General features: G+C 36.0%; 1 protein-coding gene and 1 long non-coding RNA gene across 2 annotated transcripts in view; both read left to right on the forward strand.

Moving 5' to 3' along the window:
• LOC128629006 (uncharacterized) overlaps positions 1–9,102 on the forward strand; it is a 10,763-nt gene extending 1,661 nt beyond the window's left edge. Inside the window, exons 2-6 of the long non-coding RNA XR_008393324.1 lie at positions 521–608; positions 6,642–7,661; positions 7,779–7,902; positions 8,197–8,278; positions 8,647–9,102. This is a non-coding gene — a long non-coding RNA (uncharacterized LOC128629006). The remainder of the gene's footprint in view (positions 1–520; positions 609–6,641; positions 7,662–7,778; positions 7,903–8,196; positions 8,279–8,646) is intronic.
• Positions 9,103–12,427: 3,325 nt separating this feature from the next.
• Positions 12,428–13,921, forward strand: LOC108256200 (C-C motif chemokine 19). Its single transcript, XM_017452809.3, has 4 exons — positions 12,428–12,558; positions 12,709–12,820; positions 12,905–12,979; positions 13,708–13,921. The coding sequence occupies exons 1-4, from the start codon at positions 12,483–12,485 to the stop codon at positions 13,778–13,780; spliced, it is 336 nt and encodes a 111-aa protein (XP_017308298.1). The 5' UTR covers positions 12,428–12,482; the 3' UTR covers positions 13,781–13,921.
• Positions 13,922–14,041: the final 120 nt, after the last annotated feature.

Consider the following 14,041-nt stretch of genomic DNA (forward strand, 5'->3'; position numbering starts at 1 on the left):
TAAGGACTTAGTTCTTAGTGGTAGTAAAGTGTTAATAGTGCCCTTAGAAATATTGCAACATGCCCCAAAGTGACAGAAACATGTGAAGAGATTGTCCATGAGTGTCTTTGGGCTGTCAGTGAGTTGACAGATGTATGGGAATTAGTGGAGCTATGAGTAGAGGTATGAAAATGGAAGGAGGAGTAATGACTGGATTATAGTTTATTCAGGATCCTGATAGCCTGCAGGTAGAAACTGTAGAGGGTGCTCTGGTAAACAGTCTGCGTGCTGAGTGATTGCAGACTGTGTTGATTTTGTGAGCCTTCCTCAGACATTGTGTATGGAAGATATCCTGTAAGGCTGGGAGTTTGTTACCAATAATGTAAAAAAATATTGACGGTAAGGAAATCATCTTACATAATGTCCATGTCATGCTTATAAATATCCTTCATACTACCATAGTTTATACTGTCAACATATAAATATGAACTTCCAGACATCCGTCCCTCCATCCATCTTCTGTACCACTTATCCTACACAGGGTCGCGGCGAGCCTGGAGCCTATCCCAGGGGACTCGGGGCACAAGGCATATGACACTCTGGATGGGGTGTAAATATGAACTTCTAAGGTAAAATATGCACATCACTGCACGTCACATGATCCCATTACTTGTCCTATCATGCTCTCACCTGTGGTTACTGTTTACATAACTTATCGTTATGTTGTTGTTGTTGTTGTTGTGCTCGTGTTTTGTCATTTATGCCATAGCCTTGTTCTTTCTCTGCGTGTTTTGCCTAGTATTTCTAGTTTATGTTCTTGATTCTTCTTTTCAATGATTTGTTGTTTGTTTCACACATTACTTGAATAAATCTGCACTTGCATCCACCGCCGCCAACTCATTATGTGACAGGTATATGTCATTTGATTTTGTCCTGTCTGAAAAAGTGATTTGGGGCTGTAAGATAACCACAGTATAATCGATATCCTACTTGTAGCCATATAAAATGTTTCTCTGTATACAGTTTTGTTGAAGTTTTCGTTGATGTATGTTAAACTCTCCATATATGGAAAAAAATTGTCCAAATTGAATACAATTACTTCTTTTCACATTGTCAAGTGTTCTCTTTAAGCTAAAGTATAATAAATAAACCAGAATTTACTTTGTTACATCAGATGTTTCCTTTATTACCTGTATAAAAGATGACAGAAACAGTATGACTGTATTTTGAATAAGGAACAGATATTTGCAGTTGTTTGCGCAATATATGCTGTGCAACATCAGGCTGAGGTAGCGGGTAAAGTGCAAAGTAATCCAAGCATCTAGTACTATGTGTTGTCCTGGTTGAGAGCCTGAATGGCCTGTTGGAAGAAGCGCTTCCTCTTCAGGGAGCGGAAGTGCTTCCTGACTGCAACAGAAAGGACGGTGTTATTTAAAAAAAAAAAAATTCTGCGCGAGTCATAACATCCTGCCTCCCACATGATTAATCTACTATGTTGACTCAGCGGAACTGATGCAAGTGAAAAAGTTCAGGTTCTTTGCTTACTAACATAGATTCCATTTCATCAATATGCACAGAACTTACACATTGTCACCAACAAGCCACTTCATGTGCAATATAACATGCAGAACTTTCATAACATGCAACACACAACCAGAACGCCGGAGTTGCCCTTAAGCCTGTCCTCAGACAATAAGAAAGGAAATCCAGACATAACTAGAAAAATTTAGTACATATTTTATATCTGCAATGTCGCCATGTGTTCACAAGATGGCGTCAGATATTCTTCTCAGCGAAGAAAAAAAAAAAAAAAAAGAAAAAAAAAAAACCACTGCTTGAAATTTGCTTTATTTTAATAAATGTCATTATTTTACCAGCACCTACTATAATAATATAAAGTCTCAGTCCCCCAAAGTAGCAGATTTGGAAAAATAAAACATTTCATTACAAATTAAAACTTCTGATCAGGTATATTAGATCAAATAAATAATCACATCAAATAATAATTAATATTATATATGAACAAGAAGAGCATTTGAATATATAAATAAGAACAACATTTCAGTATATTCTTCTATTATATTGTAATTATGTGTAATGTTGCAAGTACAGGCATCTCATCCAAGAATGAATTGTATCTTCACTCAGACATTTTTCAGACTGACAGATGCTTATTGATGAGTTGAGTGAGAATTACACGATATGCCGAAACAATTTAAGACAATGTATCATTTCATGTATCATTTTTACATTACACTAAAAGATCAGTCAGTTCCTATTACTGTAAATGTCCACAGTCAATCATGAGATTCCATTTACATTTTGTCACCTTCTTATTATAAGGTTTAGCTGGTTACCACCAAATAGAGCTTCATAATGCTAGGTTTGTGATGAACGTTATTTTATTATTATTTTTTTAAAAATAATTTAACATAGTTTTCATCCAAAGAAAGTTACAAGTTAGGCAGAATATAATCTGGCATGTTGCTGTTAAATTGTCAACAGTGATACAAGAGCTGCAAGACACAATTTTCTGCCGAGAAACAGAAAGAACCATTTAAGGATGTGCTCAGAAGTGCTATAGGCACTATTCACAAGGAAGTCAGCTAAACCGCAAATGATATCTTATAATCATCTTGTAATAATAGTAACAAATTTTAACAGCTATATTAATTCATCTACTGTGACCACTTTATTTTGGTCAGCGGTATCCCCGCAACAGTGAGAGTGAGGTGGGAAGATGTCCACTGCAGGTGCAATCCAGTATGTTTTTGGGAGGTTGACAGGTAATGGTACAGCAAAAGAGAACACACATAGATACTAAATACAATGCAATGATATCATAGTATCAATCCATCTATCTATCTATCTATCTATCTATCTATCTATCTATCTATCTATCTATCTATCTATATATATATATATATCTATATATATATATATATATATATATATATATATATATATATATATATATATATATATATATATATATATAGATATATAGATATATAGATCTATATATATCTATCTATCTAGATCTATATATATATATATATATATATATATATATATATATATATATATATATATATATATATATATATATATATATAGAGAGAGAGAGAGAGAGAGAGAGAGAGAGAGAGAGAGAGAGATATAGAGAGATATATATAGATATATATAGATATATAGATAGATAGATAGATAGATAGATAGATAGATAGATAGATAGATAGATAGATAGATAGTGAAACAGTGTGTTTTATCAATGCAAGAGAGGCCTGTAGTTCCTTTGATGGCTCTTTTGTGACTTGCTGGATAATTGCTGTGCTCTTGGAGGAATTCTGGAAGGTCGGCCACTTCTGGGAAGATTCACTACTGTGCCGAGTTTTTCCATTTGGAGTTAATGGCGCTCACTGTGGTTCTTTGGCAGCCAAGAGCCTTTGAAATAACTTTGTAACCCTTTCCAGACTGATTTCAATCACCTCAAACCTTCAATTTCCTCATCATTTCTGGAATTTCTTTCAATTTTTGCAGTGTGTTACCGGATAAGACCTTTTAACTAAGTTCAGGCTGTTGAAAAAGTTCTATTTTAGTGTTGATTTGAACGAACTGGGCTGGCAGTAATCAGACCTGGTTGGCTCTAGTCCAGTTGGACCACATTATGAATGCAGTTTCATAGATTTGGGGAATTAGTAACTACAGGGGGCAAATACATTTTCACACAGGCCCATTTGATATTGTATAACTTTTTTTTGCTTGAATAAATAACATAAATCTGTATTTTGGGTTTACTCAGGTCAACTTTGTTTTATCTTAGGTTTTGTTTTAATTTCTGAAACAATTTCGGATGAGATATTCACAAATGCAGAAGAAATCAGGATACTTTTTCACTGCACTGTGTTAAATATATATATATATATATATATATATATATATATATATATATATATATATATATATATATCTCAGAGTGGGCGATTCATTCTGCCGTCAAATAATCACAAATGAACAGGGTCTGTTATAAACAATCCACAGTGACTGGTTTGGAGCTTCATGTAGGCATCATCAACCAGAGTCTGTGCCTCAGTCACACTGGGTTAAGCAAAATTTAATGTGGGTTTATAGTCTGTGAACCTCAGCCTTATCATGACACCATCATGTTCTGTGGTGAAACCAATGTTAGTGATTTAAGTGAGCATAAAGGTGAAGACGCAATTTATTCTGAAACTCTTTGCATGTAATATAGAAATACAGTGAGTTGCCATGACCCTGCAGATGGAAGATTACTGATTACCCAATGATTCCGCTACCATGGATGTTGGAAATACACAAGAACATTAATAGTGGTGTAACTTCCTGAGCTGTGGTTTCCAGCACACTCTGCAGATGTGTGTATATGCAGTAGTATTTTGTATGCATCACCCCGACCTCACCAGATGCCTTTCTGAGAAAACACATGAACATATAATGCACAGTCTAACGTTTAACTCTTTCACTGAAGTGAATTTTTATAAGCCAAGATGTATCATCATATTTGAAGGGTTATGACATCTGCATATGACATATGTCTTGAGATTAACATCAGGTGTGGAGTGTTTCGACAGATTGTGTGACCATAGCAGTTCTTCCAAACATACAGCGCTGCGAAAAAGTGTTTGTCCACATCCTGATTTCTTCTGTTTTTGTGTATATCTCATATCAAATATATCTTATATCTAAGATAAAACAAATTCAACCTGAATAAACACAAAACAGAGTTTTTAAATGATAGTTATTTATGGAATCCCCCCCCCCCCCCCCCCCCAAAAAAAAAAAAAAAACCTCCATTCATAATGGGATTCTTTTACTCCAGCCTTGCCAAACCATAGCTTCATGGACCTTAGTTTGTGCACAGGGCCATTGTCAGTCTGAAACTGGTTTGGGCTTCTTAGTTCCAGTGAAGGTCAAGTGTAATCTACAGCATACAAAGACATCCTATACAACTGTGTTGCAACAGTTTGTGGAAGGTCCACATTTGGGTGTGACGGTCAGGTGTCCACAAACTTTTGGCCATATAGTGTATAAGTCCCCATTTATATTCATAATTTGATTTTATATTCAGGCAAATGCCACAATTTGATAATAAATCAGTATAAATCATACCAACTTTGAAAATACTATATATATTTTTTTTAATATAAATTTCTACTACATTTTTACGACTTTAGTTTCCTTTCCAAGTTCAAATGCTAAATATGGATAGTATTATTATGAAATGAAACAGATTAAAAATGGTATCATATAGTCTTAGTTCTTTTAACATACAATTCACTACCAGCTATATGTCTTGATGGGGATTTCCTCTGAAGTTCCTCTATGTGCTATGACTAAGCCACCAAGTCACTGAGACTACTTATGTCTGCCAGACCCTAAAATAAATTTCCGGTGTTAAATATAGAGTTCAATCAAAAATTCCACATTGCGAAGAATGAAATTTGTCTGTCATCTCTCAACGTTTCTAACGATGTACGCTTGAGCACCCTACAAATGTCCTAGCACTGCAAGTTTGTGCTCCCACTGAGACAACATTAACTAATAAGAGTTTTATACACTCTCCTTTTAACACAAAACTGATCATCAATGATGAAATCATTATATGAATAACAGGACCACGGAGCCGTTCTCACGCCCATCTGGACAGAAAAAAAAATAGTCATGCTGCTGTACAGTATCTATGGCTGGACTTGATTTAATAAATACTAAATACACTTTAGAATTACTAAAACTATGTGGTCACATGACCAATCACACCCTTTGATAAGTCCCCCTTTGCTTTTATAATCACCTAACTCTTCTGGGAAGGAACGTAGCTGTTGGGATTTGTGTCCCTTCAAACACAAGAGCATTAACAGATATCAGATGAGAGGTTCTGGCACACAGTCAGCATTCTGATCATCCCAATTGTGTTCAGTAGGACTGAGATCAGGGCTCTGTGCAGGCCACTTGAGTTTTTCCACAACAACCTTGGCAAACCATGTCTTTATGGACCTCACTTTGTGCATGGGGCATTGTCATGTTGGAACAGGAACGGGCTAATACCCTTAGTTCCAGGAAAGGGGAATTCTTAATGCTACAGCATTAAAAAAAAAGACATACTATACAATTGTGTGCTTCAAACTTTGTGGCAATAGTTTTGGGAAGGCCCGCATACTGTATAGGTGTCATGGTCAGGTGTCCACATACCCTATGTGAGCAAAAGTTTGCGGGTGTCTGAACATCACACACATTTGTGGGTTTTCCCCACTGTTGCCAAAAACTTTGGCAAGGCTGGAGTGGACATAATCAAGTGGCCTGCACCGAGCCCTGACTCCAAAACGACTGAACACCTCTGGGATGAATTGGAATGCATACTGAACCCCAAGCCTCGTCATTCAAGATCAGTGCCTGACCTCCCTAATGCTCTCGTGGCTGAATAAGCAAATCCATACAGCCATGCGCCAAATCTAGGGGAAAGAAAGGGGGGAAACCTGGAGGTTATTATGACAGCACAGGAGGGAGTAAATCTGGATCGGGATGTTCAAAAACACATATACGCGTCAAGGTGTCTACAAACATTTACATTTGGCTCTTTATAGTGTATTTTTGGCCATATCTTTTGTTTTTGTTTTTCTTTACAGAAAACAACACCACCCCCCAAAAGTGTCCATGGAGATACCGGTCGATGAGAGCTTACCATCAGGAGCTTACCATCAGGAGCGGACGCAATATGGAGAGAACGGTGATGTCTTAATTGCCTGACATCATATACTGGAAGATATAACGTGAGCAGAGATAAATGGGGTTAATTCACTGGAGATACCAGCTGTGAATGCGGGACTAACCAACAAGCCATGGACCACCTCCCGATATACCCTCTGTTGGAATTAGCTTGCGACATAAAAACCTCCCAAAATAACGATGCCAGTAAGAACTGCATACAATTATAGATGGACTTCATATAGGTGACTTTACAGCTGGACATGAGAAGAAGATAAAGAAAAACAAGAAGTGCCGGTTTCCAAAAAATTATCTCCAGCAAACCTGGCCACACTTTCTACATAACTGGTTGCTTTATCATAATTAGTTGACATCTTTCAATTATTAAAAGCACATCGATATAATGTTTAATGTTGTTTTGGTGATTAATAGACATTCTATTCTCGACATTTGAGTCTTCCCATCTAATATCACAACCAGCGTACAAGTATCTGCAGCTTTTAGTTTTGAAATCCACTAAAATTACAAAAGCACAGTCCACTGCATCTCAAGTGTTAATCCTGACTACGACAATACTGCCAGAAGTAGATAAAGGAACTAAAGCATCAATTTAGAACAGTGACTAAGCCATCCAACCTGAAGAGTATCTTGCATGTTTGCACAGGAATGTGTAATGGTGCATCGTGACAAAGATTTTTGCAAGATATTCCACTTGTATTATTCATAACGTGATTAAATGTATGAATCATTTGCTTCCCTAATCCTGATAGAATATAAAGAATCCTGGCCTGAATAAGTGCAGTATAACGGAAGGACAGTAGAGTCAAGACATATTCCAGTGGTATAGAATCCATCAGCAAGGATGCGTTTCTCTCTGACACCTCGCCAGTTGGTCTTTCTCTTTTACATAATCACACTTTTGTTCAGCTGCGTGCTTGGAGGTGAGTGTTCTTAATAAGCATGTACTTAAAGTAAGATCTTCTGTGTGTCCAGATTAGCACATCTTGTATGATAGAGGTCGTATAGCTAACACCTTGAATTTTTTTGTTGTACTGCAGTGCGCTCCAGTGACGGAAAGCCGGTAACATGCTGTTCACGCACCAGTGATGCCCAAGTTCTAGCAGCCCGTATAGCAAAATATGCCTACACTGAGAAATCAGGCAGATGTCTTGAGGCATATGTGTAAGTAAACAAACTTTTAGAAGAAACTAACTTTTCATTTTGAATAAAAAAATGTCCACTGTATATTATGTATCAGTACGAAAGATGACAAAATAATTTGCACAAAAAAAAGTTACTATGAGTGGTCAAGTATTCCCTTATGACTATTCACACCGTTCTTTCTTCTTAGAATTCCATAACAAGTTGGATACCATCTGATTGGTTTAGTCAAAAGTGCACTTTAATGGATTAGTAGTTTGTCAGCACTGTGAACAAATAATTATTTTTTTTTAATCAGAATCTCTGTTTGTGCAGGTTTTCGCTGAACAATGGGAAGCTCCAGTGCAGCAGTGTAAATGCCAAAAATATCGACGCAACACTGGCAATGTTAAAAAAGGTAAGTAATGTCTAAAACAATTAGCATCACTCTGTTCACTGGTCCTATCGAACTAAATGTGCAAACATGGTCTCGTGAAGAACTACTATGTTAATGCTAGCAAAAATGATATACTGGGTGATATGAGAATATGACACTGGTCATAAGAACATATTACACTTTTCTGAGTATAAAATGTATGTAAAATATCTGTTATTATACATATGTCAAAGAAATCGATATTTATATACATATATAATGAGAGAGAGAGAGAGAGAGAGAGAGAGAGAGAGAGAGATAGAAAGAGGAAAAATTTTATACTTTATTATACATTGTATTCTACAGCTTTAAGCCAAATTTCTTCATTTTCTCTTTCTCTTCCACAAAAGAAAGGAGTGCCATTTTTCGGCAGGCTCAAGAGCTGACATTTACAAGCAGGAGGACAATGAAGTTCCAGCTGTTGTTCTGCATACTGTTCTTATATGAAATCATTCTTCTGCGTACTGTACGTGCCAGTACTCTTTTATGTATTTTTGTATTCCTGCATATTATAGTATTTATTTTCATTTTATGTTGAACTCAAACCGGATATTCACTCAATATTTATCTAATATTTAACTTTACATGCCTTGTGTATTTATGGAAATTATTTATTTTGTTATTGGGTCATACAAGATACTAAATGTATTACGTGAAGTATTTTTTTAGCATTCATATTCAATAAATAATACAACTCTGGAAGAAGAGGTTTCTGCTTTCATGACTGCGTGTTTTATGTAAGTGTATTTTTTTACCCATTCATCAAAGACAGACTGATATGGGATGGACACACACTGCTGAATGAAATAAAAATGGATAAATATGATCCATGTGGAATTTCTTATCTAAATGAATTACTTTAAGTATAATAATAATAATAATAATAATAATAATAATAATAATAATAATAATACATTTGTTTCCTAACACCATGATGGGTAGTTCTGGGGCTCAGCTTCACTGCTACAGAACAAAGATTTTATTTTATATATATATATATATATATATATATATATATATATATATATATATATATATATATAAATATAAATCTGTGTTTTGTTTACAATTGTTTGATATCACTGAGTGAAGACATTTTGTGATTTTTTTAAACAAAATGTTAAACAATCAAGACAATTCTTCACAGCCTTCTTTGCTCATATTTTACCAAGGGTGCCAATATTTTGTGGAGGGCACTGTACTGCAAAAATCTTACAGTGTTTACCACCGTCGCCACTGGCTTGCTCATTAAGGATGTCCATTGTTCAAAGAGCTCTACAAATAAAATTGAAAATTTAATTGACCTGAAAACATTCTAGTGTGTTACTGGGTAAAACCTTTTAACCAACTCCATGCTCTTGAAAAAGTTCTATGTAAGTGTAGATGTGATTGAACAGGGTTTGCAGTAATCAGGCCTGATTGTGTCTAGTCCAGCTGAACCCCATTATCAATGCCGTTTCATAGATTTGGGGAATTAGTAACTACGGGGGCAAATACATTTTCACACAGACCCAGTTGGTATTGATTGGATAACGTTTTTGCGTCGATAAATAACATTATCATTTAAAAACTGTATTTTGTGTGTACTCTGGTTGCCTTTGCTTTATCTTTGTTTTATTTTGTTTTAATTTCCGAAATAATTTAGCATGTGGTCTAAATAAAAACAGAAGAAATCAGGATGGGGTAAATACTTTTTCACAGCACTGCACATCTTTATGCTACTAAGCATGTTGCTTTCTTCTTATTTCATGGTGTAATTTTAACGCGTTTATTTGAATATGCACGTGGAGCTGGCAATCTGACACGTGAACTGATATTAACATGCGAAACACAAGAAAATCATTGAAACAAAACCACATGCTGTAAGATGCTTTAAAGATGATTTAAACCACATGCTTTAAGATGTAAGTCAACATGTGACACATTATGAAACATAGTACTTGCTAGGTCTAAAAACAACATTACCTAGTAAATCATGTAATCACTCATGTACAATTCATGTGATTCTTCTGTAACGCGCGGCAGAGATTAACACCACACTGTTTGTCATTTTCTTACAGAGTGACTTGTTTAATCTCCATCCATCCATCTTCTATACCGCTTTATCCTTTTCATGGTCACAGGGAAACCTGGAGTCTATCCCAGGGAGCATCGGGAACAAGGCGGGGTACACCCTGGACAGGGTATCGATCCATCGCAGGGTACAATCACATACACACTCACACACCCATTCATACACTACGGACACTTTGGAAATGCCAATCAGCCTACCGTGCATGTCTTTGGACTGGGGGAGGAAACCGGAGTACTTGTTTAATCTGATGAATTAATCTAATTGAGCTGGTTTTATGTGTTCAGTTCTTAGGGACTCTTTAGTAGAGTAATCTGTAGGTTGCCCATTCAAGTATAAATGTTAATGAGTCATAGACAAGTCACAGCAGTGTTCTGAATTAAACAAGCTATGAGAAAATACTAGAGCCTCAAATCACAAGACAGCCTACAGTATGTAACAGTTTAAACTGTCATAAAGATGAGGACAAATGTTTTCATTTAGAATTTATCTACAACCCTGGGCTGAACTCTATAATCACTGACCTACTCTTGGATTAAATAAGCCAACTTAATGTGTCTCCATTTGTCTGCCACTGGAATATCACATTATTATTATTATTATTATTATTATTAACAGAAAGCAGTACATTGGGGTGGGTGACCAGATCTGGGACCCTTTCTGTGCTCCACTGGTGTACTCACTGTACATTAATGAATGTACTTCTATGAGTGACACTGTCAAACAAATCAAGTTTTCCGATGAAACCACACCGGTGCTTTCTCATGTCAGAACATTATGAGTACATGTAATTCACAGAAGTACGCCATCTGGTCATGGCGTGAGTCAAACAACATGAATCGGAGAACTTAAACACGGTAAAGAGACGATCATCCATTTTAGAAAGAGGTGTTTCCTACTCCATCCCTTGAAAATATATGGTCATCAGAGTGAAATATTAATCGCCATAAAAAGGCCCTGCCACACTTGTAATTTCTATGACAGCCCTAGAAATATCGGCTGCCACAGAAGCTGCTGATCCTATTCTACACAGACATTTCCATCTACTTCACTTATGTCATTTTACAGTTCATGCATATGCAACAGTGCATTGTGCAAAGTGCAATGAAATCACTGATTACCAGCTTTTTCCACTCAAAGAGTGGGACCCCTTCACATCACAGACATTTTCTTTTCTAGCATTTCCCTTCACTGTGGAAAAAGATAGAAGGCAGCCTGTATTGCCACATACATACAAGTACAGTGAAATTCTTTTGCTTGAGTATACAGTGTTTCATGAGCACAATGGCAATGTACATATATATATGTAGCTTGTGAACCTCATCAAATGTTATTAGAACTACAGTTGCAATTGTGCGTTGTGGACTTTTTGTCAATACACACCATATTTCCTGCCTACAAGAAAAGAAAGATCCATATCACCAGTAAACTGTGGTGCTTTGGGTTTGTTTTGGGGCATGTAATCCTTTAGACCACTTTGTATCACTCCTTAGCATACCTACTGAGATCCAAGATGGTGACACAGCCTCTCCAGATCCAAGTGGTGCTATTTTTGGTCTCGTAACCCATCTTTTTACAGCACATGGACATGAGAGAAACCGGTGTTCATAAACAACAGACCTACTGTGTAATAATACATTTCGCCAATTTTCTCATCATTCTTCTCTCTATGCAGATTTTCGTATGTGAACAACAACCAGATATGATAGCGTAGAAATGAAGCAGTCTGGTATACTACATGCCACAAAATGTATGTTATTGTAGATTTTTCTGTCAGTCATATTTTTCTCTTCGATTCCATTAGATTCTCCACTCGGAATGATAATTCTATTATCTCAAATTAGAAATGAGGCAATGGAGTTTCAACAGAGACTGTCAGCTTCTCGTTACGTGCCATAAATAATGACTTTCACCCAAAACTGGAAACTACCTATTAGAGCCATTTATGGTGACTGAGTGGAAATAAGCATGTTCTGTTGACGAAAAGAATGTGTTCTTGTGTAAGAGTGGATGTTGACCTCACACTTCATAGTTCCTTATTTTCTGATATATAAGGTCTGCTTTATACTTGAATAATCAGTCACTCATTCAGAGGGGATAGAGAACAGTGAGAAAATGCAGACTTGTACAACACTGATGAGGAGCCTGGCTGCCATAGTTGTCATTTCCTTTACCATCTGGACTGTAACAGGTAGTCTAAATCTGTTTCCACATATTTGACGTACTTGTGAATAAGACACTAGTGGATGTTTTGAAGCGTTTATATAAATGTGTGATTTTTTAAAAAATGTATTTATTTTTGTAAAATGTGCTCCATATGCTTTGGTGTGTATTCATTTAGATGCAGAAAAAGTGAGCCCCTGCTGTGTTGCTGTCTCCAGGTCCATGGAGAATGTTACCATCGAAGGTTACAGATTACAGGAGAAAAACCTCCCATGCGTTAAAGCTGTCATGTAAGTACAGTCTCCATAAAACAACAAACCGTCTATACACGCAGCACTAGTGTATTAATAATTATAATGACCTGTCTTTTACAGTTTTCAGACAGAAAGGGGACAGTTATGCATTGATCCATATCAACCCTGGGTGAAGAGGAAGATCATTGAGTTTAGGTAATTTTTCAGAAATATAAGGCATAAGACATATAAGAGATATTTAATGGGAATCCCAACTATGAGGACTTGTATGGCTTATTAGATTAATGCTGACATTCGCTATATAAATCCACTATACAAAAACACTCTACATGTCAGGGTTTTTTTTTTTTTTTAATTTTAAATAATAAAAATGCTTGCACTCGTAGGAAGGTACTCATACCTTTGGAAAGATAAGATTCTTGTGATTTGATTGATTTTGAGATACAAGCACAGCAGCAGATACAATCAATGTCTCGGTCAGAATACTGATATACAAACAAACTCTTAGAAATGGAGGCAACTCACCTCATATGAAGCCTCATATTAATCCACTGATCCATAACATCTCGACAAAAACAGTCTTGTTACACTGGCAAAAGGTCCAAACAATCCAATTATGTAAAAATATTTAGTCTACCTTTCAAAACAGACCCAAACCATGCATGTGCTCCAAATGGCTCAAGAACAGGTTTAATTTTACTTTGGGTATGCCTTGGCTAGGCATTTTAGGCTAATTTTTATTTTTATATTAAGGATTTTTAAAGTCATGAACGTATTTCATGTGTTTCTAATAATGTATTTTAGTAGGAGAGGGCAGTTATTGCGTGTTAAGGCCTACAAGTCTTCACAGTCAGAGTTCCTTTTAACAGAAGCATGTTTAGCCCCATGAGATTCAAGAATTCTTTTTTCTTATTATTCTCTAGGAGGTCACAAAAGAACAAAATGTCTCCAACCACTGCCTCCCTGCATCTGACCTTCTCAACACCGCAGAATTGAACTGTTCGAGGGAGAAACAACAACAAAAAAGCTCACTTCAATGAATAAAATTTGCAGTGATTTTACAAGAATATATTTAATATTTAAAGCTATAATTTATTTACCTTCATGCCCAATTTGCCCCATGATAGGTTTTTATTTTTTTTTTTAAATGTTTGGTCATATTTATAACTGAAAACTAATCGTTGTCATTGTGTTGTTGTTGTTGTTGTTGATGTTGTTGTTGTTGTTGATGTTGATGTTGATGTTGTTGTTGATGTT

This window comes from Ictalurus punctatus, chromosome 23 (genome assembly GCF_001660625.3).
Source record: "Ictalurus punctatus breed USDA103 chromosome 23, Coco_2.0, whole genome shotgun sequence".
NCBI classification, from domain to species: Eukaryota; Metazoa; Chordata; class Actinopteri; order Siluriformes; family Ictaluridae; genus Ictalurus; species Ictalurus punctatus.